Source organism: Saccostrea cucullata, unplaced genomic scaffold (assembly GCF_032062105.1).
Source record: "Saccostrea cucullata isolate Sc308-1 unplaced genomic scaffold, CSIRO_AGI_Scuc_v1 ctg3153, whole genome shotgun sequence".
NCBI lineage: Eukaryota > Metazoa > Mollusca > Bivalvia > Ostreida > Ostreidae > Saccostrea > Saccostrea cuccullata.
In genome coordinates this window covers 19,332-41,784 of record NW_026933591.1, presented here as the reverse complement: position 1 = coordinate 41,784, position 22,453 = coordinate 19,332, and the positions used below count along the sequence as shown (strand labels likewise).

Sequence of the window (22,453 nt, the reverse complement as noted above, 5' to 3'; positions counted from 1 at the left end):
GCACAATAATACATCATTCTGTAGTAACGAAAGTGAAGAGAAGCGAGGGGAGATAATAATTGATACATAGATCTAGCAGCCATGATGTTTGTTTACATAAGGTAAGATCAAGTAACTGTTTGAAGTTAAAGGTACATTTATTTAATATGGAATTTTCCATGGATTCCGAGCACTGGAAATGAGGGGATTGCATGGATAAGATGATTAAGCTGGTCGTCAAGGGGGATGGGGGATTCCCCATACCAAACTAGATCATACAGTAATTTGCGTTCCTTTTTTGGAAATCAACCAATAAGAGGCGAGAATACAAAAACAACAAATTATTTACATTTATTTCAAAAAAAGTTTTCAGCGCCATACATAGATATTCAAAAAGTAGTACACGTATATAAGATTTGGTTCTAGTTAACTCCAAGTAAAATGACAATTAGGATCAAAATACAGCTTACTCCACTTATATTGAACTCACTTATTTTGAAATTCCGCTTATTTTGAAATAGAAATAAGTCCCCCGTTTTTGCCTCTCATATTCTTTGCATTAAAATAACGGTTATATTGAAATCGGATATATTGAAATTTCGCTTATATTGAAGCTACTGATCGTTCCTCACAGGTGATAATGAGTTGTTTTCATAACGGTTATATTGACGTACTCCCTGGCAGCTGTCGTTGGTGACAGTAATTATGCCTGATTGACCAGGTGATATACAAAGGTGTGAATAATTGAGTTTTCACCTTATGTGTTTTTATACTGCATGTTCTTACGAAATAAAATTCTTCACTGTTAAATTCTTTGCGTCCATGTATATAATACGGACATATCGAGGCTAAACAGCTAAACGTAATATTATAATAGTAACCCCCACAGATCTAGAAAAAAAAAACATAACTTTGAAATTAAATGCATGCTGTTAATGACTATTGGTATGCCTAAATTAGAAATAACTAAGGGATTAACCCAAATACACTTACGATGATATACAAGCAGCATTCAGCAGAACGTTTTAGAACGTCCGGTTAATTTTCTAAAACGCAAATAAATGCGATAGGGGAATAATAATGAGGTTGAAGATTATCTTTTCGATGTAACAGAAATAAAAAAAAAATATTTAAACTTTCAAGGACTCATATTCTATGTAACCTGTTCACTGTTATAGATAAACGAGAACAAAATAAATTTGTTCGGGTTTGTTCTTCTTTATTTTGGATCCGGATTGAACTTCTAAAAATGGCGGCTTTATGATTTCGCTTATATTGAATTGCGGATATATTGAAATAATTTGCATGGTCCCCTAAATTTCAATATATCCGGAGTAGGCTGTATGTTGCATATGTTCTTAAAGATAAACATCTCATTGTTTTCTAAGCATTATGACTTGTTAAATTTACAAGGATGAACTCATTAACTTATACCTAGATATTTCAATTTACGAATTTAAGAAAGATTTAATGTTGGTATCAAGTCAAAGTTGCTTTTCACATCAAAATCAGTCTCGAAAATCGTAGCATATTCATCATTATAGATAACAAGTTTGAGAGTATAAATGGTATTTATCCATGCATGAATTAAGATAATGAAAAAAATAACATGCATTCTATACTTTTCCTATAATTATTTTCTGTTCCAAAATAAACAGAACTAACATCCTGTAGCAAGGACAGCCTCACCATCACTACCAATCAATTTAGCCACAGTTTAATACAATACCAGAAACTTTCAAGCATATTTTATGTACATCAGTCATGTGCATATTTTGTAGAATTGCCTAAAGTATTGGTGTTTTCACGAATAGGAACACAACACTTTTTTTATAATATCAATACCAATTCTTTGTCAATGATTCCATTTATTTATATATACATGAAATGTACAATATTTACATTCGCTGTTTTTTACTACAAAGCCAACTGTGAAATTGATTTGAAAGTCATTTTCGTGTATACTCACGCGTAGAAATATACACGGAAAAACGTGTGTTGACGTGACGTCACAATAAGGCTACAGCGACGTTGGTAAAAATATAATATAGAGCAGCGAGAAATTACTGAGTATATTTTTGTTGCTTCCAAACCTAAAAAAAATGTAAATATAATGAATGTTTTTTTTTTAAGTTTTGTGTGAGTTATTGGTGTATGAATCAAACAGACTTGTCACACAGGCATATTTTTCATGAAGCGCTAGATTCACACACCAATTATTCAAATAAAAACTTAAAAACATTTCTTAATTGGAAATTTATACTCTAAAAAAAGAATGTTATTTATGTAAACTGTGTATATCATGCAAAAAGGAAATATTTTCTTTTTTAGCACAAATTTCTTATTTTAGCATTTCATTCAGTAGACATAATCTATGCTGTCAAATGGCAGCAAAACCACAATGCATATTTACAAACAATGACCGATATGTTGCTTCACTTTAAAGCAAAATGTTCGTTCATAAAAATACATTGATGATAAACTATTTTATGTTAGTTTCCTATACAATATCACAATACGTAAAAATAAACTGAATTCCATATTTATTTAATGGACTTTTCTTCAAAAGTTGGATAGCAGCGTCATTCCATGGATGGAGTTTATGGATTCTCGATTCTGTAGCACTCTGTATACTGTGGAGTTGATCTTCTCTAAGAGATTGTTGATATGAAGCTAAAGCATCCTGAAGGTCCCCTGTCATCTGCTGACAAATCCCTAAGATCTGCCATGCTATGTTTTTAGCAATTGGAGGTATGTGCTGTCTCTGATCATAATGAACTAAAGCCCGCAAATTACCTAAAGCTTTTTGTGCTCTTTTGAAATCAAACTGTCGGCAGCAAAAGATTTCTAGCATGTATAACATTACAAAGGGTGGTATATATAAGCAAGGCACACCGTTTTCTAGGCTGGACTGTTGTTCTGGTCTCAGTTCTCTGAGGAAAAAAATGTTATTGTTAAGTTTGATATTCCATGCTACAGCTTTTCTCATTTTTGTAGACCAGGACTGATCCCCTACAACCTCGGTAAACATCTCCTCATCTTCGTTTAAAAAACTCTTCATCACGTATGGCTGTGCTAGCTTGACCTTGATCACATCTATTAAATCTAATGCTTCCCGGTATCTAAATGTTTTGTAATGATACATGGCTACGTATAACATGTCGGAAATACAACCAAACTTCGCAGCAGGTTTCAGGATATAACGAAACTTTTTGTCAGCTCTGTACTTCAGTTTGTTTTCTTTTGTATGAATATCTATATGCGACATAAAAACCAGATTCTGGAGAACAGATTTTGTAATAATCTGTAGCATAAAAGCTTGGCACTCTGTTAGGGATGAAGAAATCGTCTGTTCTATTATATTGAAAAGCTGAATGCATTCTTGTACGTTTGAGACAGAAAATGAGCCCTGTTGTTCTACCTCTCTTAATAAGTTGACATCAAAATCAGTCTCAGACAACTGTGTATCTTCATCTGCACAATAGAAAATTCTGGGATCACACATTAACTGAATGCATACATCACAAGTCGTAATCGAGAGAGTTTCAAGCATAACTTTTATACCCATCTCGTAAAATTCATAGAGTCTAGTAAATAAAACGTGTTGGCCTTCACCATAAATATTTCCCAGAAACATGTTGTTACTTGGAATAAAAAAGTTAGGACACACCCCCTCATACACCCATTTGAGGATGATTTTAAAGCAGATCCAGGAACAGTCAAGAAGAGTATGTGAGTACCACTTGGATATTGTATTTTGTTGAATCGCCCAAAAAACTGCCGTTTTCATGTGATAAGAACATAATAATTTATCATAATCACCTAATCTCGTGTTAATTATTTTATCTAAAAATAATTTGAGCAAGCCGTATGTTAAGAACTGAGCGTGGTTCATTATATGCACAAGTTTTTGTTCTGCCAAAGAGAAAGAAATTCTCCATTCATTAGGTTCATGATCATGCCTTCCTAGTTTATGTCCAATTGCCACAAAATGACATCCACTTTTTATTATGTCATTACGAACATGTTGTGGTGGCCATGAATGGCTTCTTTCTTTCCATGAAGATGCAGATGGAGGCCAAATTTTCGATGCAAAACAGTGTGCAAAATCATATTCAAGCATACCATGAAATCTATTTACACAAGGTCCATGGAGATTCGATTTCTGTAATTCTTCAGAACACTTTATTGCTTTGTATTTAGAACTAGAAATGTAATGTCTATTCTTCATTTTGACACAAGCCCTCTGGATTTCTCTGTTTAAAATTGGTGAAAAAAGATATAACAGGGTGAATCCTGGTGGGCTTTCAGAACCGTCACTGAGTATCAGTTCCTTGCTGAGATTGTTATAATATTGAGACTCGTGTACTTCCCAGATCACACGGTAGTTATCCGTCCAGTACATAATATCTACATCTGACTTCATTAGCCTGAATCCTTCTCTTTTACTTCCACTTATCATCATACAGCTCTGGTCACATTTTTTTCTCATTTGATTTGCCAGTGTGTTTGTTAGGTCCATTACTTCTCTCCTAGCACTAACTTCCAATGATGACCCAAACTTTTGACGCAGAAGGATGAACACATATGCTGACATATTCTGTGTGTCCGCCGTACTATTTCTGATAAGAGAGAAATTTTAAAATGTTTTTACTTAAGTTAGACTTTTAAGCAAGTCAACAAATTATGGATATGTTTACATATTAAAAGTGAATGCGACTTCCAATATCTTGTCAATGAGAATAACACAGGGTACACGTAATTATGTAGACTTAAAGTTCATATCATCATCTACCTCTCCCTTCTTTTAGACAGTTTTTTTTACTTCAGAAAAAATATTTTTATCCTTTTCTCCACTGAAAAATTCTGAAACATCACACTAGGATTAAACTATTGAGGTATCTTGCGGTGATATTATCTAATAAAACCTAAGAAACCATGGCGATCGAAAAAAAAATGAGGCATTAAAGCTGAACACTACTCGTAAATAGGCATAGTCCGCCATATTTCCCGTTCTTCGACGCTCTCCCTACAACTCGTATATTAGGAGCAGATCGCTAGTCAGTTCAATGTATTTCACTGTAGATATCCGACGAGTGTAGACGTACATCTTACAAAGCGTGCTACTCAATCTCGATAAAATTATCAAAATTTACGTATTTTTTCCAAAACAGGGCAAAAGTATCATGGAAAATAGATGTCAATACATTATTTACAAACAGAAAATGCACATAAAAACTAGTGCTAATTGTAACGGGGACCGTTACAGATGTTCCCCAAACGCTCCCCATCTCCCTTTTGGTGCCATATTCCCTGTAAGCTTCAATAAATAAGACAAACTTTATGCATTTGAGACTATAACAACCTTAACCATGAAGGGTACCAAGTTCATTCAAATTCTAGCTTTGCATGCGCGCGCATGTGAATGCATGTGCGTAATGACCATATCATCTTGTCTACACAATCTATATACTTTAATATACTAAATATTGAAGTATTTAATCCAAAAGTATTAAAAAATACGCTCATTCAAGTGTATTTTTGATTTTACTCATTTCACGTGCACGCACATGCATACATGAGCATGGTGACATACCTTCTTGTAGAAGTCCATTACATCTATCTATGTTCTAAATCCCACTCCGTTTGGTTGAAGACCAAGGGAGTTATAGCTGATTAAAGTTTCAGCCAATCAGATTGCAGCGTACGTTCACACACGTGTATAGATGTGCATGGTGATCATACCTTCTTGTAGAAGTCCATTATATCTATCTATGTTTCAAATCTCATCCTGTTTGGTTAAAAACTAAGGGAGTTATAGCTATTTAAAGTTTCGGCCAATCAGATTGCAGCGCATGTACACGCACGTGTATGGATGTTCATAGTGACCATACCTTCTTGTAGAAGTCTATTATATCTATCTATGTTCCAAATCCCATCCTGTTTGGTTGAAAACCAACGGAGTTATAGCTATTTAAAGTTTCAGCCAATCAGATTGCAGCGCACGTGCATGCACGTGTTTTCATGAAAATTGTTATATATCATGTTGTAGGATATCCTTATGCATGGTTATGTGCAAAATTTAAAGGATTTCATAAAAAAACAAGAAAGATTTCGAGACTTTAGTATCAGCCAATCAGAGCGAAGCGCACGTGCATGCGCGTGAGGTCTTGCTATTTTGACCATGTCATATTGTCTATGCTACTACTATATCCTTATATTATGAGTCCCAAAGCATTTCATTAAAAAGGTAAAAATTTACGCCTATATCAATAAAATCGGTCATTTCACGTGTTGCTCGTGCGCGCTCTTGCAAGCACGTGCACACAAAATGGCATGTTGACAATGTCATCTTATCTACATTTATAATCTGTCTATATATTCTAAAAATCAAAGCATTACATTGAAAAATGTAAAAGATACGGCAATTTCAAGTATATTGGTCATTTCACGTGTTGCACGTGCGCGCTCTTGCAAGCACGTGCGCGCAAAATGACCTTCGTTCCGCAAATCTACATAACATGCCTACTTACCCTAAAAAGGTTTCCCCTTAATCGGATGTGTACTTTACAAGATCATTTGCGGACAAAATTTTCCCGAGAAGAAAAATAATAATAACTAGATACGATCTCGTTGCGAGCAACGAGTGGGTCTTCCGTCCGATTCTTGATAAGATGAGATAAGATTTTGACTGAGATTTTCATTCTAAAATAATGATAAAGATTGTGGAGAAGAACGATCATGCCTCCATAATCTGTAAACAGACATTGAACATTAAGACTTAAGAATTCGACTTTTGGCCCCCACGGCCCCTTATATTAGGGATCAGCCCCTTTTTCTTCATACCATCTTAAAGTTCTCAGGATTTGGAACACTTTTCGTTCAACAACTATTCAGAGATTCTCTTTCGTTTTCGAGTTATTTGAAAAAGAAATATTTAGGGGCCAACTCTTCAACTCCTTAGTGGGCACATTTAGCGAAAAATGAAAGGTTGCATATTGTTTAGAACATTATTTTGAAAATCTTTTGTTTATTAGAACTTATCAAATTATTTCCCACTTTTGAGATATAGAGCGTCACAGATTTTGCATTTTGGCCCCTTATGGCCCCTTATTATGCACCATACGACATTCAAAACATTATATATAGTTTTAGATTGTTGAGATAAACATTTTTCCTTCAGTAATGTATAACAATATATAAACTGCTAAAGAGTTATCGATTAAAGACTTTTGGCCCTTCTCAGCCCCTAATTTGAGTGCCCAGCCCCTTTAGCGGGATCTCATTTTAAAACTCTTAAGATTTTGAACACTTTTTGTTCAACAACTATTCAGAGATTCTTTTGCGTTTTCGAGTTATTTGTAAGAGAAATATTTAGGGGCCAACCCTTCAACTCCTTAATGGGGACGTTTAGCGAAAAATGAAAGGTTGCATAATGTTCAGAACATTATTTTGAACATCTTTTGTTCAGTATTACTTATCAAGATATTTCCGACTTTTGAGATATAAAGCGCCAAAGATTTAGCGTTTTGGCCCCTTCTGGCCCCTAATTATGTAACATACGACATTCAAAACATAATATATAGTTTTAGATTGTTGAGATAAACATTTTTGCTTCAGTAATGTATAACAATATATAAACTGCTAAAGAGTTATCGATTAAAGACTTTTGGCCCTTCTTAGCCCCTAATTTGAGTGCCCAGCCCCTTTTTCTTGATCTCATTTTAAAACTCTTAAGATTTTGAACACTTTTTGTTCAACAACTATTCAGAGATTCTTTTGCGTTTTCGAGTTATTTGTAAGAGAAATATTTAGGGGCCAACCCTTCAACTCCCTAATTGGGACTTTTAGCGAAAAATGAAAGGTTGCATAATGTTCAGAACATTATTTTGAACATTTTTTGTGCAGTATTACTTATCAAGATATTTCCGACTTTTGAGATATAAAGCGTCAAAGATTTAGCGTTTTGGCCCCTTCTGGCCCCTAATTATGTAACATACGACATTCTAAACATAATATATAGTTTTAGATTGTTGAGATAAACATTTTTGCTTCAGTAATGTTTATCAAAATATTGACTGCTATTGAGTTATCGATTTAAGACTTTTGGCCCCTCTTGGCCCTTAATTTGAGTGTCTGGCCCCTTTTTCTTGATTTTATCTTAAACATCTCAGGATTTTGAACACTTTTTGTTCTTCAAGTATTCAGAGATTCTCTTTCGTTTTCGAGTTATTTGCAAAAGAAATATTTAGGGGCCAACCCTTCAACTCCCTAACGGGGACGTTTAGCGAAAAATGAAAGGTTGCATATTGTTTAAAACATTATTTTGAACATCTTTTGTTCAATATTGCTTATCAAAATATTTCCCACTTTTGAGATATAAAGCGTCAAAGATCAGCATTTTGGCCCCTTCTGGCCCCTATTTATGTACCATACGACATTGCAATCATAATATATAATTGCAGATTGTAGAGATAAACAATTTTTCTTCAGTAATGTTTAACAAAATATTTACTGTTAAAGAGTTATCGAATAAAGACTTTTGGCCCCTCTTGGCCCCTAATGTGATGAGTCAGCACTTTTTTCTTGATATCATATTAGAGATCGTGTCATTCTGCAAAAATATTCCTCAGTATGTTTTAACAAAATAATTATACTTTAAGAGATATGATGCAAAATGTCTCAAAAAATCAGTCCTGATTCCTGTCCTAAATTTTGACCCCTACCGAGCTTCCATACTAGGCACTTCCGGAAAATATCCTGACCATGTTGCAATAGGGCAACATGTCCTCTATCATCCCTGAAAAAATCAGTTTTCTAGCTTGAGCCGTTTTTGAGTTCCATCACAGACAAGGAGGTCATCAAAATTTCGATCAAAGGGCGATAACTTCCGACCGGAAGTGAATTTTCAAAAAATGAAAAAAACGTATAAGGTTTAGATAAAGATACACCTTCTCCGAAAATTTGAAGTAAATCGGTCGAGTCATCTCCGAGAAATCTTCTGCACAAAAATTGTAAAGAAAAAAAAAGAATAATAATAATAACTAGATACGATCTCGTTGCGAGCAACGAGTGGGTCTTCCGTCCAATGCTTGACGAGATGAGATAAGATTTTGATTGAGATTTTAACTCTAAAATAACGATTTTCCAAAATCTGTAAAAAGATATTAAACATAGAAAACTTAAAAAATCGACTTTTGGCCCCTCACGGCCCCTAATATTAGGGCTCATCCTTTTTTTCTTCATATCATCTTCAAGCTCGCAGGATTTTTATCACTTTGTGTTCAACAACTATTCAGAGATTCTTTTTCTTTTTCGAGTTATTTGCATAAGAAATATTTAGGGGCCAACCCTTCAACTCCTTAATGAGGACGTTTAGCGAAAAATGAAATGTTGCGTATTGTTCAGAACATTATTTTGAACATCTTTTGTTCAATAATACTTATCAAAATATTTCTCTCTTTCGAGATATAAAGCGTCAAAGATTTAGCATTATGGCCCCTTGTGGCCCCTAATTTTGTACCATACGACATAAAAACCATAATATATAGTTGTAAATGGTTGAGATAAACATCTTTGCTTCAGTAATGTATTACAAAATATTAACTAATAAAGAGTTATTGGTTAAGGACTTTTGTCCCCTCTTGGCCCCTAATTTGAGTTCACAGCCCCTTTTTCTTGATTTCGTCATAAAGCTTTTATGATTTTAAACACTTTTTGTTCAACAACTATTCAGAGATTCTTTTTTGTTATCGAGTTATTCGCAAAAGAAATATTTAGGGGCCAACCCTTCATCTCCCTAACGGGGACGTTTAGCGAGAAATGAAAGATTGCATATTGTTCAGAACATTAATTTGAACATCTTCTGTTCAATATAACTAATCAAAATATTTCTCTCTTTCGAGATATAAAGCGTCAAAGATTTAGCATTCTGGCCCCTTGTGGCCCCTAATTTTGTACCATACGACAAAAAAATCATAATATATAGTTGTAAATGGTTGAGATAAACATCTTTGCTTCAGTAATGTATTACAAAATATTGACTGATAAAGAGTTATTGATTAAAGACTTTTGGCCCCTCTTGGCCCCTAATTTGAGTTCCCAGCCCCTTTTTCTTGATTTAGTCTTAAAGCTCTTATGATTTTGAACACTTTTTGTTCAACAACTATTCAGAGATTCTTTTTCGTTTTCGAGTTTTTTGCAAAAGAAATATTTAGGGGCCAACCCTTCAACTCCCTAATGGGGACGTTTAGAGAAAAATGAAAGGTTGCGTATTGTTCAGAACGTTATTTTGAACATCTTTTGTTCAATATTACTTATCAAAATATTTCTAAATTTCGAGATATAAAGCGTCGAAGATTAAGCATTCTGGCCCCTTCTGGCCCCTGATTATGTAGTATAAGACATAAAAATTATTATGTGTAGTTGAAGATTGTTGAGATAAACATTTTTGCTTCAGTAATGTATAACAAAATATTGACTGCTAAAGAGTTACTGGATTAAGACTTTTGGCCCCTCTCTGTCCCTAATGTGATGAGTCAGCACTTTTTTCTTGATATCATATGAAAGATCTTGTCATTCTTCACAAATATTGTTCGGTATGTTTTAACAAAATATTTATACTTTAAGAGATATAATGGAAAATGTCTCAAAAAATCAGTCATGATTCGTGTCCTATATTTTGACCCCTACCGAGCTTCCATACTAGGCACTTCCGGAAGATTTGAAAGTATAGGTGCAAAACTACAATATGTCGTCTATTAGTCCTGAAAAGGACAACATTCTAGCTTTTGTCGTTTTTGAGTTTTTGTGTCGACAAAATGGTCACTTAAAATTCGATTAAAGGGCGATAACTTCCGACCGGAAGTGATTTTTCAAAAAATAAAAAATATGAATAAGGTTTAGTTCATGATACATCATTCCTGAAAATTTCAAGTCAATCGACCCAAGCATCTCTGAGAAATCGTCTGCACAAAAATGTGTAAAGAAAAAAATAATAATAATAATAAAAGTGAAAAAGAAACAATAGAATAATAGAAGGGTCTTCCGCTGGAGACGGAAGACCCTAATAACTAGAAACGAAACTCGTTGCGAGCAACGAGAGGTCTTCCGTCCGATTCAGAGAAAAACAACGTAAAATCAGACTTAAAAAGAGATTTTAAAAATCGGACACAAGGGGGATCGAACCCGGGTCGCCAACATGAAAATCCATTGCGGTTCCCATTACGCCTTTTGGAACCCGCTTCAAATTTAACATTCGAATATTGCAAGATTGGTTTTTTTAATTCCAACATACATTACATTTTTTTTTTAAAATTCAGTTTGGAATTAAAAATGACAGCCAGCTTGCTAAACTTTGCTCAAGATGATCACATCGGAATTTGCAAGTTGAGTTTTAACAGTAATTTTTAGCTCTACTGGTCAGGGACCAGAAGAGCTTATGCGATAGTAAGGTGTCCGTCGCCCGTCCATCTGTCTGTCTGTCCGTCTGTCTGTAAACAATTTTTCAAAACGCTACTCCTCCTACAGTTTTGGTCTGATTTCAATATAACTTGGCACACAAGTAGACTACACTAAGATACATAAAATAGTGCATCCGTTTTTTATTTCGATGAACGGTGTTGCCATGGTTACTAAAAATAGAATTTTCTGTGAAATTTCTTTTAAACGCCACTCCTCCTACAGTTTTGGTCTGATTTCAAGATAAATTGGCACACAAGTAAACTACACCAAGATACATAAAACCGAGCATCGGTTTTTGATTTCGATGAACGGTGTTGCCATGGTTACTAAAAATAGAATTTTCTGTCTAATTCCTTTAAAACGCTACTCCTCCTACAGTTTTGGTCTGATTTCAATATAACTTGGTACATGAGTAGACTACACTACGATACATAAACTGAGCATTGGTTTTTGATTTCGATGAACGGTGTTGCCATGGTTACTAAAAATAGAATTTTCTGTGAAATTCCTTTAAAAAGCTACTCATCCTGCAGTTTTGGTCTGATTTCAACGACTTTTTTCTCATCCTTTGTTATAAATACAAACCAGTAGAGCTACTGTCTCGACAGAGACTTCTGGTTAGGATAGATAATCTATTAGTGATGAACAAACGATATTGTTTTCTTTCCTTTTTTCGATATGTATTCAACTTTTTATTCCATGCAACTCCATAAACAGGCATGCCAATGTTATATATTTCTGCACTATTGTCACCATTTGTCTACTACTTAAGTCGGGTCACGATACATTATTTCGTGCCAAACGTCACAACTAGTTCTTAATGCTATTCCTTTTAAATATTTGATCTATTTGATAGCTTCAATGAAAATTAAAAATGTATTTTCTTAAAACCGGAATTTCGAATTTCGAGCGTTAGAAGGTATATTTATCACATTATACAAATATAATATCGTATACGGCTAAGTAACACTAAAGCTGTGAATTCGGTAAGATTTTCCATTAATTTTGTATCCTGTTTTCCCCAAAGTGGAGATGAGTTACACGTTCATGAAAAGACTAGAATGTTTCACTGAAAAAAAAATCACTCGCCCTCCGACGGTCAAGGAATGTGATACTATTTATGTTCAATAACTTGCATTTATTTCAAGAATATTTTTATAACCTTTAATAAACAATCTTTTTAAAAAATGTTTTTCTTATTTTTGTCTTTTCTATTCATTTAATATGTCACAAGCCTGCGTGGAAAAATAAACAGAAGTCAAGTAATACTTCAGAAACATAGTGAATATTAAGTCAGGCAAGTTTTTTGAAAAGCTATTACTTATAACCATGGTTTAGGATAAGTTTTCCCTGGTGCAAAACAAAAGATTGTTGTCATCGTATTTCCACTTGAAGTCATGTTGTATTCTATTTTGAGATGCAGACAAAAGCAATGTCAATAGACGTTTAAGGAAACCTCATATTAAAACTATACTCAGTGCAATGTAAATGCGATGTAGCAATCTAAATAATCCTTTACATTTCATAAATCTTTTGGTAGAAGTTTCATTCATCTAAACGCTCAGCTGACCTTCTAGAACCCGACTTAAAATAGTGCATCCGTTTTTTATTTCGATGAACGGTGTTGCCATGGTTACTAAAAATAGAATTTTCTGTGAAATTTCTTTTAAACGCCACTCCTCCTACAGTTTTGGTCTGATTTCAAGATAAATTGGCACACAAGTAAACTACACCAAGATACATAAAACCGAGCATCGGTTTTTGATTTCGATGAACGGTGTTGCCATGGTTACTAAAAATAGAATTTTCTGTCTAATTCCTTTAAAACGCTACTCCTCCTACAGTTTTGGTCTGATTTCAATATAACTTGGTACATGAGTAGACTACACTACGATACATAAACTGAGCATTGGTTTTTGATTTCGATGAACGGTGTTGCCATGGTTACTAAAAATAGAATTTTCTGTGAAATTCCTTTAAAAAGCTACTCATCCTGCAGTTTTGGTCTGATTTCAACGACTTTTTTCTCATCCTTTGTTATAAATACAAACCAGTAGAGCTACTGTCTCGACAGAGACTTCTGGTTAGGATAAATAATCTATTAGTGATGAACAAACGATATTGTTTTCTTTCCTTTTTTCGATATGTATTCAACTTTTTATTCCATGCAACTCCATAAACAGGCATGCCAATGTTATATATTTCTGCACTATTGTCACCATTTGTCTACTACTTAAGTCGGGTCACGATACATTATTTCGTGCCAAACGTCACAACTAGTTCTTAATGCTATTCCTTTTAAATATTTGATCTATTTGATAGCTTCAATGAAAATTAAAAATGTATTTTCTTAAAACCGGAATTTCGAATTTCGAGCGTTAGAAAGTATATTTATCACATTATACAAATATAATATCGTATACGGCTAAGTAACACTAAAGCTGTGAATTCGGTAAGATTTTCCATTAATTTTGTATCCTGTTTTCCCCAAAGTGGAGATGAGTTACACGTTCATGAAAAGACTAGAATGTTTCACTGAAAAAAAAATCACTCGCCCTCCGACGGTCAAGGAATGTGATACTATTTATGTTCAATAACTTGCATTTATTTCAAGAATATTTTTATAACCTTTAATAAACAATCTTTTTAAAAAATGTTTTTCTTATTTTTGTCTTTTCTATTCATTTAATATGTCACAAGCCTGCGTGGAAAAATAAACAGAAGTCAAGTAATACTTCAGAAACATAGTGAATATTAAGTCAGGCAAGTTTTTTGAAAAGCTATTACTTATAACCATGGTTTAGGATAAGTTTTCCCTGGTGCAAAACAAAAGATTGTTGTCATCGTATTTCCACTTGAAGTCATGTTGTATTCTATTTTGAGATGCAGACAAAAGCAATGTCAATAGACGTTTAAGGAAACCTCATATTAAAACTATACTCAGTGCAATGTAAATGCGATGTAGCAATCTAAATAATCCTTTACATTTCATAAATCTTTTGGTAGAAGTTTCATTCATCTAAACGCTCAGCTGACCTTCTAGAAACCGACTTGCTTAATGGTGGAGTTCACGGAGACGCCCCGCCATCTTGGACACGCTTCAGATTTTTAAATGCGAATATCTGGTGTGTGGATTGATCAATTCTAAAATAAACTATATATTAAGCCTTTCCAGTAGGGTCTCCATTAATATTAAATATATCAAAGAAAAATATTGAAAAACAAAAAAAGTTGAAAAAGTGCATATTTTGAATTCACTTCCTGTAGCGACCGGAAGTACTGACGACGCAAACGAAGGCAAAATTGCACATCTATAACTCATGCTCTATCATCTCTAACAAGTCTCCAGTTAATATTTTGAGCCGTTTTCGAGAACATTCGAAGACAAAATTGCATTTTAAAATCAGGAAATTGCCCATAACTCGGCACTGGTAGCGAATTTTCCAACAAACGGAATTTTGTATAAAATTCATATAGTGACCTATTATTCCTGAAATTTTCATTGAATTCCACCGAATAGTTTACGAGAAATCGCCTGCACAAAATTTTGTCTAAAAAAAAAGAATAATAATAATAATAAGAAACAATAGAATCACTATAAGGTCTTCCGTGAAGACGGAAGACCTTAATAATAATAAGAAACAGAGTAAAAACAATATGTTCCCCAACTTCGTTTGGGGAACATAACAAGAAATAAACGCAAAAAATCTAAGACCACGATAGGAGTAATATATGTCGGCCACGAGTTTCGAGTGTGCAATCGGGTGTAACGAAAGTGAACGGTTTTTATACCCGTCTGACAGTGCCTATTTATGAGAAGTGTTCAGCTTTAATCCATGATATTATATCGGACGATGTCTAGTTTATGCGTTCATAAATAAGAAATTGGTATTTATTTTTAATCTGTTAGAGGTACCTTTCAGGGATTTATGACTAAAGATAAACCCTACCTGTAAATAGTAAATAAATTTTTGGCAATATTTATGAAATCTGATCACAATTGCCTTTAATGTCAAATGGAATAATCTTCACTTCGCATTTTTAGGTGTAATTCAAACATCATTTGTAGTTAAGAAAAAACACTCATATTTTAGGAAACTATATGAAAATACATGTATACTAGTATTTTATTTCTGCCACGAATATACTTAGTCCTATTTGTCTTTAATATGAATTGATACAGATATTAAGATCATTTTAATATTATTTAAAGTACTGTTAGCAAGAAAACTTACGTATGGAAACGTCCAAAGAAATCCATTTTCCCTCGTAAGAAATGAACACTTTAAGGTGAATGCTATCTGTATATAAAGTACCAGAAAAAGTCCACGCATATTATTTACGCATGCCCGTTGTGTCATTTTATATTTTTTATGAATTTATTATGCATGAAGATAGCATTTCTGCAACCACAGTTGATCATATAAAACTTTAACCAGCCTCATTGCAATTACGTAATTTAAAACTCAGATATGTTTGACAAAGAAGTGGATGACATTGCCATTAATTTGAAAGCAATTGTACAATTATATGATGCAAATGGTATCACATGTTTTTTTTTTCTTTCAAAACAGGTAATACAGGGTTTGTGGAATGTTAAAAAGAGGTCATATTACCCTTCTTATAAAGATCTTGGGATGAGATATCCCCCAAAAATTGCCTTAAATGGCTTTACATGTACGCAGCATGTGATACAAACCATAAAGATAGTGTGATGACTCATTCTTCGGGGAGGGGGGTATAAGTTATATAAAGAAAGCGATTGCTCATTCAAAAGACATATTTTGTATATTTAACATATAATATATGCACGCATCGATTATCACAGGGCCTTTCACCAAAAATTATTTAATAGTTTGTGAACCCAAACACATAATAGTTCAGGTACAAGAACGCAATGGATTTCTTGTATTTTTAATATAAATAACTAAACGTTCGTGATGTCAATTTTTAACCGGTCAACCGATTACCAGTACTCACTCGTCACGATGATTATATGTTAGAAAATCTGTAGTCTGTTAGTCTGCTAGTCAGATAAAATTAAATGTAATAAAATATGAACAGTACTTTCTTAAAATTCGATTTCAACAAAAAAAATCTCTGTGTTGAATACATCTATTTTGGCTGATTCCTCCGGTCCAAATCATTTTCCGTGACTTCTACTTTTCATAACACTGGTGTTATCACAACGCAGCCCCATAATAGATACCCAAGAGTTCAAATTTTGCTTTAAGGACGGGTGATACAAACAAAATTATGACCAAAAAATTGAAAATAACAATTTGGGTCATGTTAAGATGAGTACAATGGATATGTTTTACCGCGTGGGTTTTAATTTGTTATTCAAAATTTCACAAAATGGGATTTGTAGTGAAAATATTTGTATAGGTTAAAAAGGATGGTTTCGGTACGGTAGACTTACTTTTGAACACCACAGAAGGTTTACAATTTTTTTTATATTCTAGAAATTTATTATTTGCATCATTGAAATTAAATTATAAAGATATATACCAATCCAGGCATCCATTTTTTGATTGTATCATAGTCCCTAATGTTATCACAAATTCTCGTCAAATTATCAACCATGCATGTATCTCTGATCCCCATAACATCTTTCCTGGCTTCGATCTTCAGTATTGTACCTACTTTGTGACAAAGTATTACTAACCCGTACTCTGAAAAAAAAATCTTGTACATCTTTCCCACCTCCCTGATTAAAGATTACTAGTATATCCTCTAAACATATAACAGATGATACATGGGGATTTTTATTAATTCATTACAACTAACAGACTGTGAAGCAGCATACACTTTATAGCGCGGTACAATTTTCTCAAATCTTTTGCGCAAATAGATATGACATATCATTTTTAAACTCATATTTTTTATTTTATTAAATTTAAGCAAGTATAAAATAGAAGGGAACTGGCATTAAATTGGAGATAACATTTACTTTAAAAAGTGCCAGAAAAATGCGTGATTGCGGGGGAAAGGTAAATGCATGATTATACGTTAGAAGGAGCAAATATTATATGCATTAACATATATGAATACGGGGGAGATGGTTAAAATAATTCTTTTTAACAAAAAAACACATTCTGGAAGTTCTAATTCTGTCCGTTTTGGGGAAAAGGTGTTGTAAATATTTTCAATGACAAATTATTTGATACAGACTTTTTTGCATGTGTTGTTACCTTTTTTATCAATTTATATCAGTTGCAGCCGAGATTCGTACTCAAGACAATCTGATCACGAGCGACTGCTCTTACAAATAAGCTTCCAGGATGGTTATCCTTTATAAGCACGGCGTATCTTAAACGTGACATCTTCATGAATACATCGTATCTAATCTGTCATGAATATCTCACTTGAATGTGTCATTTATGTAAGTCTGTAAATCTTTAAGCCTGTCACAAAAAAAATCTAAACTTGGTTATCTTTAAAATGAAAAAAAAAAACACTTCCAAATAACATATGTGTTTTAGCTATGTTGCGACTTTTCATATTGCATTATAATTTTGACTCCATGACCTTAACCTTGGAGTTTGACTTATTTTCAAAATCCTAAACAATACTTTAAAAGAGCCAAACCTTTTGAATGGGAAGAGATAGGAATTTCATACTTAAATGTATATTACCTTGACCTTTGACCAACTTTTCAAAAACTTTAACCTTGGTCACAACTTTCGTATGAGAACATTTAGGGCTTCACCTTCCACATGTATAATATCTCTGACAAGACCTTTCTAAAACACTAAAATTTTTACCATTACGTTTGACCTACTTTCAAAAGTGTTATTTTTTTCTAATAAATTTTGATAGAGAAGAGATAGAGCTTTCATATTTGACATGTGAATTACATTTACCTGGGATAAGATATTTCGAAGCATACTATGATTTTTTATCAAAAAAATTTTGTGGATAGCATAAATATGCCACCATAGTTGTTTTATACACCAAAATCAGTTTCGAAAAACAAAACACTCTTGATCTATTAACAAAAGTCTTATAATATATTTGTACAATCGCCAAGATAACTGCAGAACCCCACATAGTAATATATAATAGTCTTTCATCTTCACCAAATATTTTGTTAATTATTCCTTTAATGAAAAAGTTATAAAAGCTGATCATTAAATGAATAATTGACAAATCTCCAGTGTTTGTTCTGCAACAAAAAAGGAAAAAGTATTCCTTAAATGTTATAACAGAGAGGAGAGAAAGGTCTGTATCACTTATTTTTTTTTCTTTTGCTACATTATACAACTGATCACTCCAATCTACATCATTGGGTATGTTTCCGGTTTGTATAAGAGCGATATTATCACAACGCAACACATTAAGCCTACAAAAATGGGCGAGGCCTAATTTTGCTTTATTGTTATAAAAAGATTTGCATCAATGTTATCGTTTAGATCTTAACTATTTCTCTAATTATAGATATCCGCCTGACTCCAATTCTTGGTACTATCCACAATTTTTAACATAGCATTGCGCACTCATACTCTAAAAATGTTGCACTTCTCACTTTACTGATTACAGAGAATTATATCCTCTAGATATACATTGAGTAGATCAATAATTATCAAAATTCATGAACTTCCTTTAATTCATTATCATAATTTATTTCAACAAGTCATTCATGCTTTTAAGTATTACAAGGAAGACACATATAAAAGATAGTTATGGGCAATCTGTTTCTAAACTCGTAGCAAATGACACAAATAGGATTTTTTAAAATAAATCCTAATTAATGTTATCATAAAAACACGTTCAAGGAAAGAAATATTTGATAAAAACATTCTGTGTCACTTAAATCTAATTATCAAATAATATTAGAAATCATTAATCAATTAAAAATAATATATTATATTAAAAAGATTTTTCCCTGGTCCACAATCAGCTGTCTTTAATTAATTCCAAGTTTCAGCACATTTTTAGAACGTTAATGAAATTAAAAGTTTTGAAAAATAGAAGGACTACTGTAGAAAAATACTAGGTAAATGTTTATAATTATCCTATCTAAAACCGTTTACATTTCCAAAATGCTAGCTAGAAGAATAGCACACTCACTTTAAACCACTTTTTATCTTTTTATTTCCTTGATGTCAGGGAGTTAAAACATATTAAAGTATTTAAAAAAATTATCTTAAGCAATGAGCTCTCTTCCTTAATGACCCGCCCAAAATTAATACTTAGTTGGTCAGTTACTAGTATTAAAACTAATAACTCCTTCTTTAATCATGATCATGGACATTTTGCACTTGCTTGCTTCCTATAGCTATATTATAAAGTTCAGCTTAGTCAGTTCTTTAGCTCCAGGGTGTAAATAATTTGATGACATATTAACGAAAATACACTATAACTTTATTTTTTTACCACATGAAACTTTGCAATAAAAACCTTTTTATTAGTTATATAATCTTCAAGGTTTCAGGGTTTTCAATTGGACTCCTGAAATGAGAATAAGTTTGTCCTATAATGCGTTTCGTTACAGTAAACTCTCAGTTTTTTTCATAGAATGATGCGTGCAGATAACTTGCATGACTTCCATTTGTCTATTATGCATACACAAGTGTTTTGTTCTCAAAGGGTCATTTAATTTTGTTAATTATAATGTTTTCTTATAGATTAGGAAAGAAATTGCTTGATTTTATTAAGCAAGTAGTGTTGCATCAAAAACGAAAAAGGCAATCAAAAAAAGTCAGTAGATCATGATTTTGCTTATTATGTTTTTTTTTCATACAAATTAATGGAAATAATAAAAAGTGGATGTTAACCACATAAATTAGAGACACGTTCGAGCTTTCAAACTTGGTTGCATCAAAAGATCATTTCCCTTAATGTTTCGGCTATGTAATAAATCCGGTTATTAAACTAGTATATTAACACTGTTGCATATTTAAAGTCTATGAGAATTTAACATTTCGAAAATCGTTTTGGAAAATGATCCATCATTATTCGCGATTTTCAATTGTCAGCACCGTAGTTCAGAATTAATTTCTAAATGATATTTGGATAATATTTTGCACGCTTGACAGCAATTGCTAAAACTTTCATAATACACATATTTTCAACTTAAACGTTGTATTAGCCGATGGAAAAAAAAAATTAATTAGAAAAAACATTTTTATTTGTCATACCTTTAAAAAAATTGTTCCTACAAAAATCTATACAAAAAATGGTTAACATTTTTAATGTTTTGCTGAGCAGTCATAAAAAAAAACGATGTTTGACCGATGACTGAGATGTGTGAGGTTAATATTTGCATATTTTACTTGAACAAGACGTAAAAGGTAATCTAACAATAAAGCGGTATGATAAACGTGATGCCTTTAAACTTTTCAATCGTCAACTTCTATCACATATACAGCAATGTACCATCATAACCTGCATACGGTGATTATATCTCTCAGTTGCAAGAGCATGTTGTACGTATGTACAATTTCTAAAACGAGGTGAATTATTGACAAACAAGTTGATGAAACAAGAATTTCAGCAGTCTCGATTACAGTCATAATTTTGTAAGTTCTTTGGTCGATATAACTAATGCTTCCCGACTCTTCTCATACTTATTGTTAGGCCAATATTTACAGACTGAGTTTCCCCCTTATCCCCGATCATGACAAGGATCACACGGCGGGTGTGACTGAATGGCAGGGGATGGTCAGTCCTCTATAACACCTGATCCAACCTCTGACGTTTTGGATGTCCACGTTTGCTCTGCTCCTATTTCGTATAGTTGTTTTTTTTTTTTTTACTTTTGAGCTTGAATACTGTTTGTAATCTCCATATATTTCATATTGTAATAAAAGGATTATACAAACATTAAAGACAGTTTTAATACAAACATAACGCATGGATGTCAAGTCCCCAGCCTAGTAACGATTATTCTAGAACATTGATTTTTTTCTTACTTTAAATGCAGGGTAAGCAGTTTCAAATTATATTTCCTCTTCAAATATTGTGTCCTCTTTTAATAATGGATATGATATAAATATTAACGCAGAGGTTATAATCTTCCTTTGATTCCAATGTTATCACTCTTGGCATTATATATGTTGAGATGCCTTAAATATCTGAACCTGAAAAGTAATTTGCAGCAATAGACCACTTCCACACATCCCCATTTTCTATGCTTTCTTATAAACACAAATAGCATATTGACATAACAGTCAATCCAAAGTCTACGGTAATTTAACATTGCAAAATGACTGCCAGTAAGGAAAGGGATCCATAATATATGTGCTTTTCCATACCTCAGTATTAACAACGCAGTGATGTAGTATACCTTTCGGAATCCATTGGTATATATATATAAATTTGGATAATATGTGGGAATTATGACAACCCTCATGCGTGTTTGACAATAATGGTCGAAATTTACATTAAAAGGCCGTTACAGACTTGTTTGTGGGTCTCAGCTTGTATATTGAGAAGAGACTCATAATACTCAAGTACAAGTAGCAATGAAGGGTTCGTAGGTCTCTTATTCGTGTAGCTACATGTACTTCTCCTTCAGTTTTTCCAATAAAACTCGGATCAATCGTAGGAATACTACGGAATAGAAATTTACTGGTTCTTTACTTCTTCCAAGGTCGTCTTTGTTATTAAAAATAAACACATATGAAATTCATTCAATACTCTATACTTCGAAAGTATAAGTTTGATCTCAATAAAACTTGGCAAAATGTACATTTTGTGTTTTCTCTTGAAGAGTAACATGGTGTAACGAAATATATCAATTTTTCTATTTGGACTTACTTATCCTCTTCAATGAAATATAATACATCCATCAAAACTCACAAAATAAGCAAAACAACATTTTTATTTCTTTAAATAAGCTGATACAATTAGTATTTCAATCTGTGAACAGATGTCTTATCTGTCCTATAGCAACAATGTCATAGTATTTCATAACATACGGTGTTCGATGCTTAGCTGGTAATTTTCATTAAACCTAGGTGATAAATACGAAATAAGATATTCATTATTTTTTTGTTGCTCTAAT

General features: G+C 32.9%; 1 protein-coding gene across 1 annotated transcript; it reads right to left on the bottom strand.

Annotated features, from left to right (window-relative positions):
• Window positions 1-317: 317 nt before the first annotated feature.
• LOC134238703 (uncharacterized) lies at window positions 318-15,777 on the bottom strand. Its single transcript, XM_062720821.1, has 2 exons — window positions 15,678-15,777; window positions 318-4,601 (listed from the first exon to the last, which is right to left on the bottom strand). The coding sequence occupies exons 1-2, from the start codon at window positions 15,701-15,703 to the stop codon at window positions 2,480-2,482; spliced, it is 2,148 nt and encodes a 715-aa protein (XP_062576805.1). The 5' UTR covers window positions 15,704-15,777; the 3' UTR covers window positions 318-2,479.
• Between the last annotated feature and the right edge of the window lie 6,676 nt (window positions 15,778-22,453).

Excerpts from the sequence above, each read along its gene's own strand:
- LOC134238703 (XM_062720821.1), bottom strand. The coding sequence starts at position 15,703 with ATGGATTTCTTTGGACGTTTCCATAC. Across the intron at positions 4,602-15,677 it reads TTCTTTGGACGTTTCCATAC|AAATAGTACGGCGGACACAC; the intron begins GTAAGTTTTCTT and ends CTCTCTTATCAG.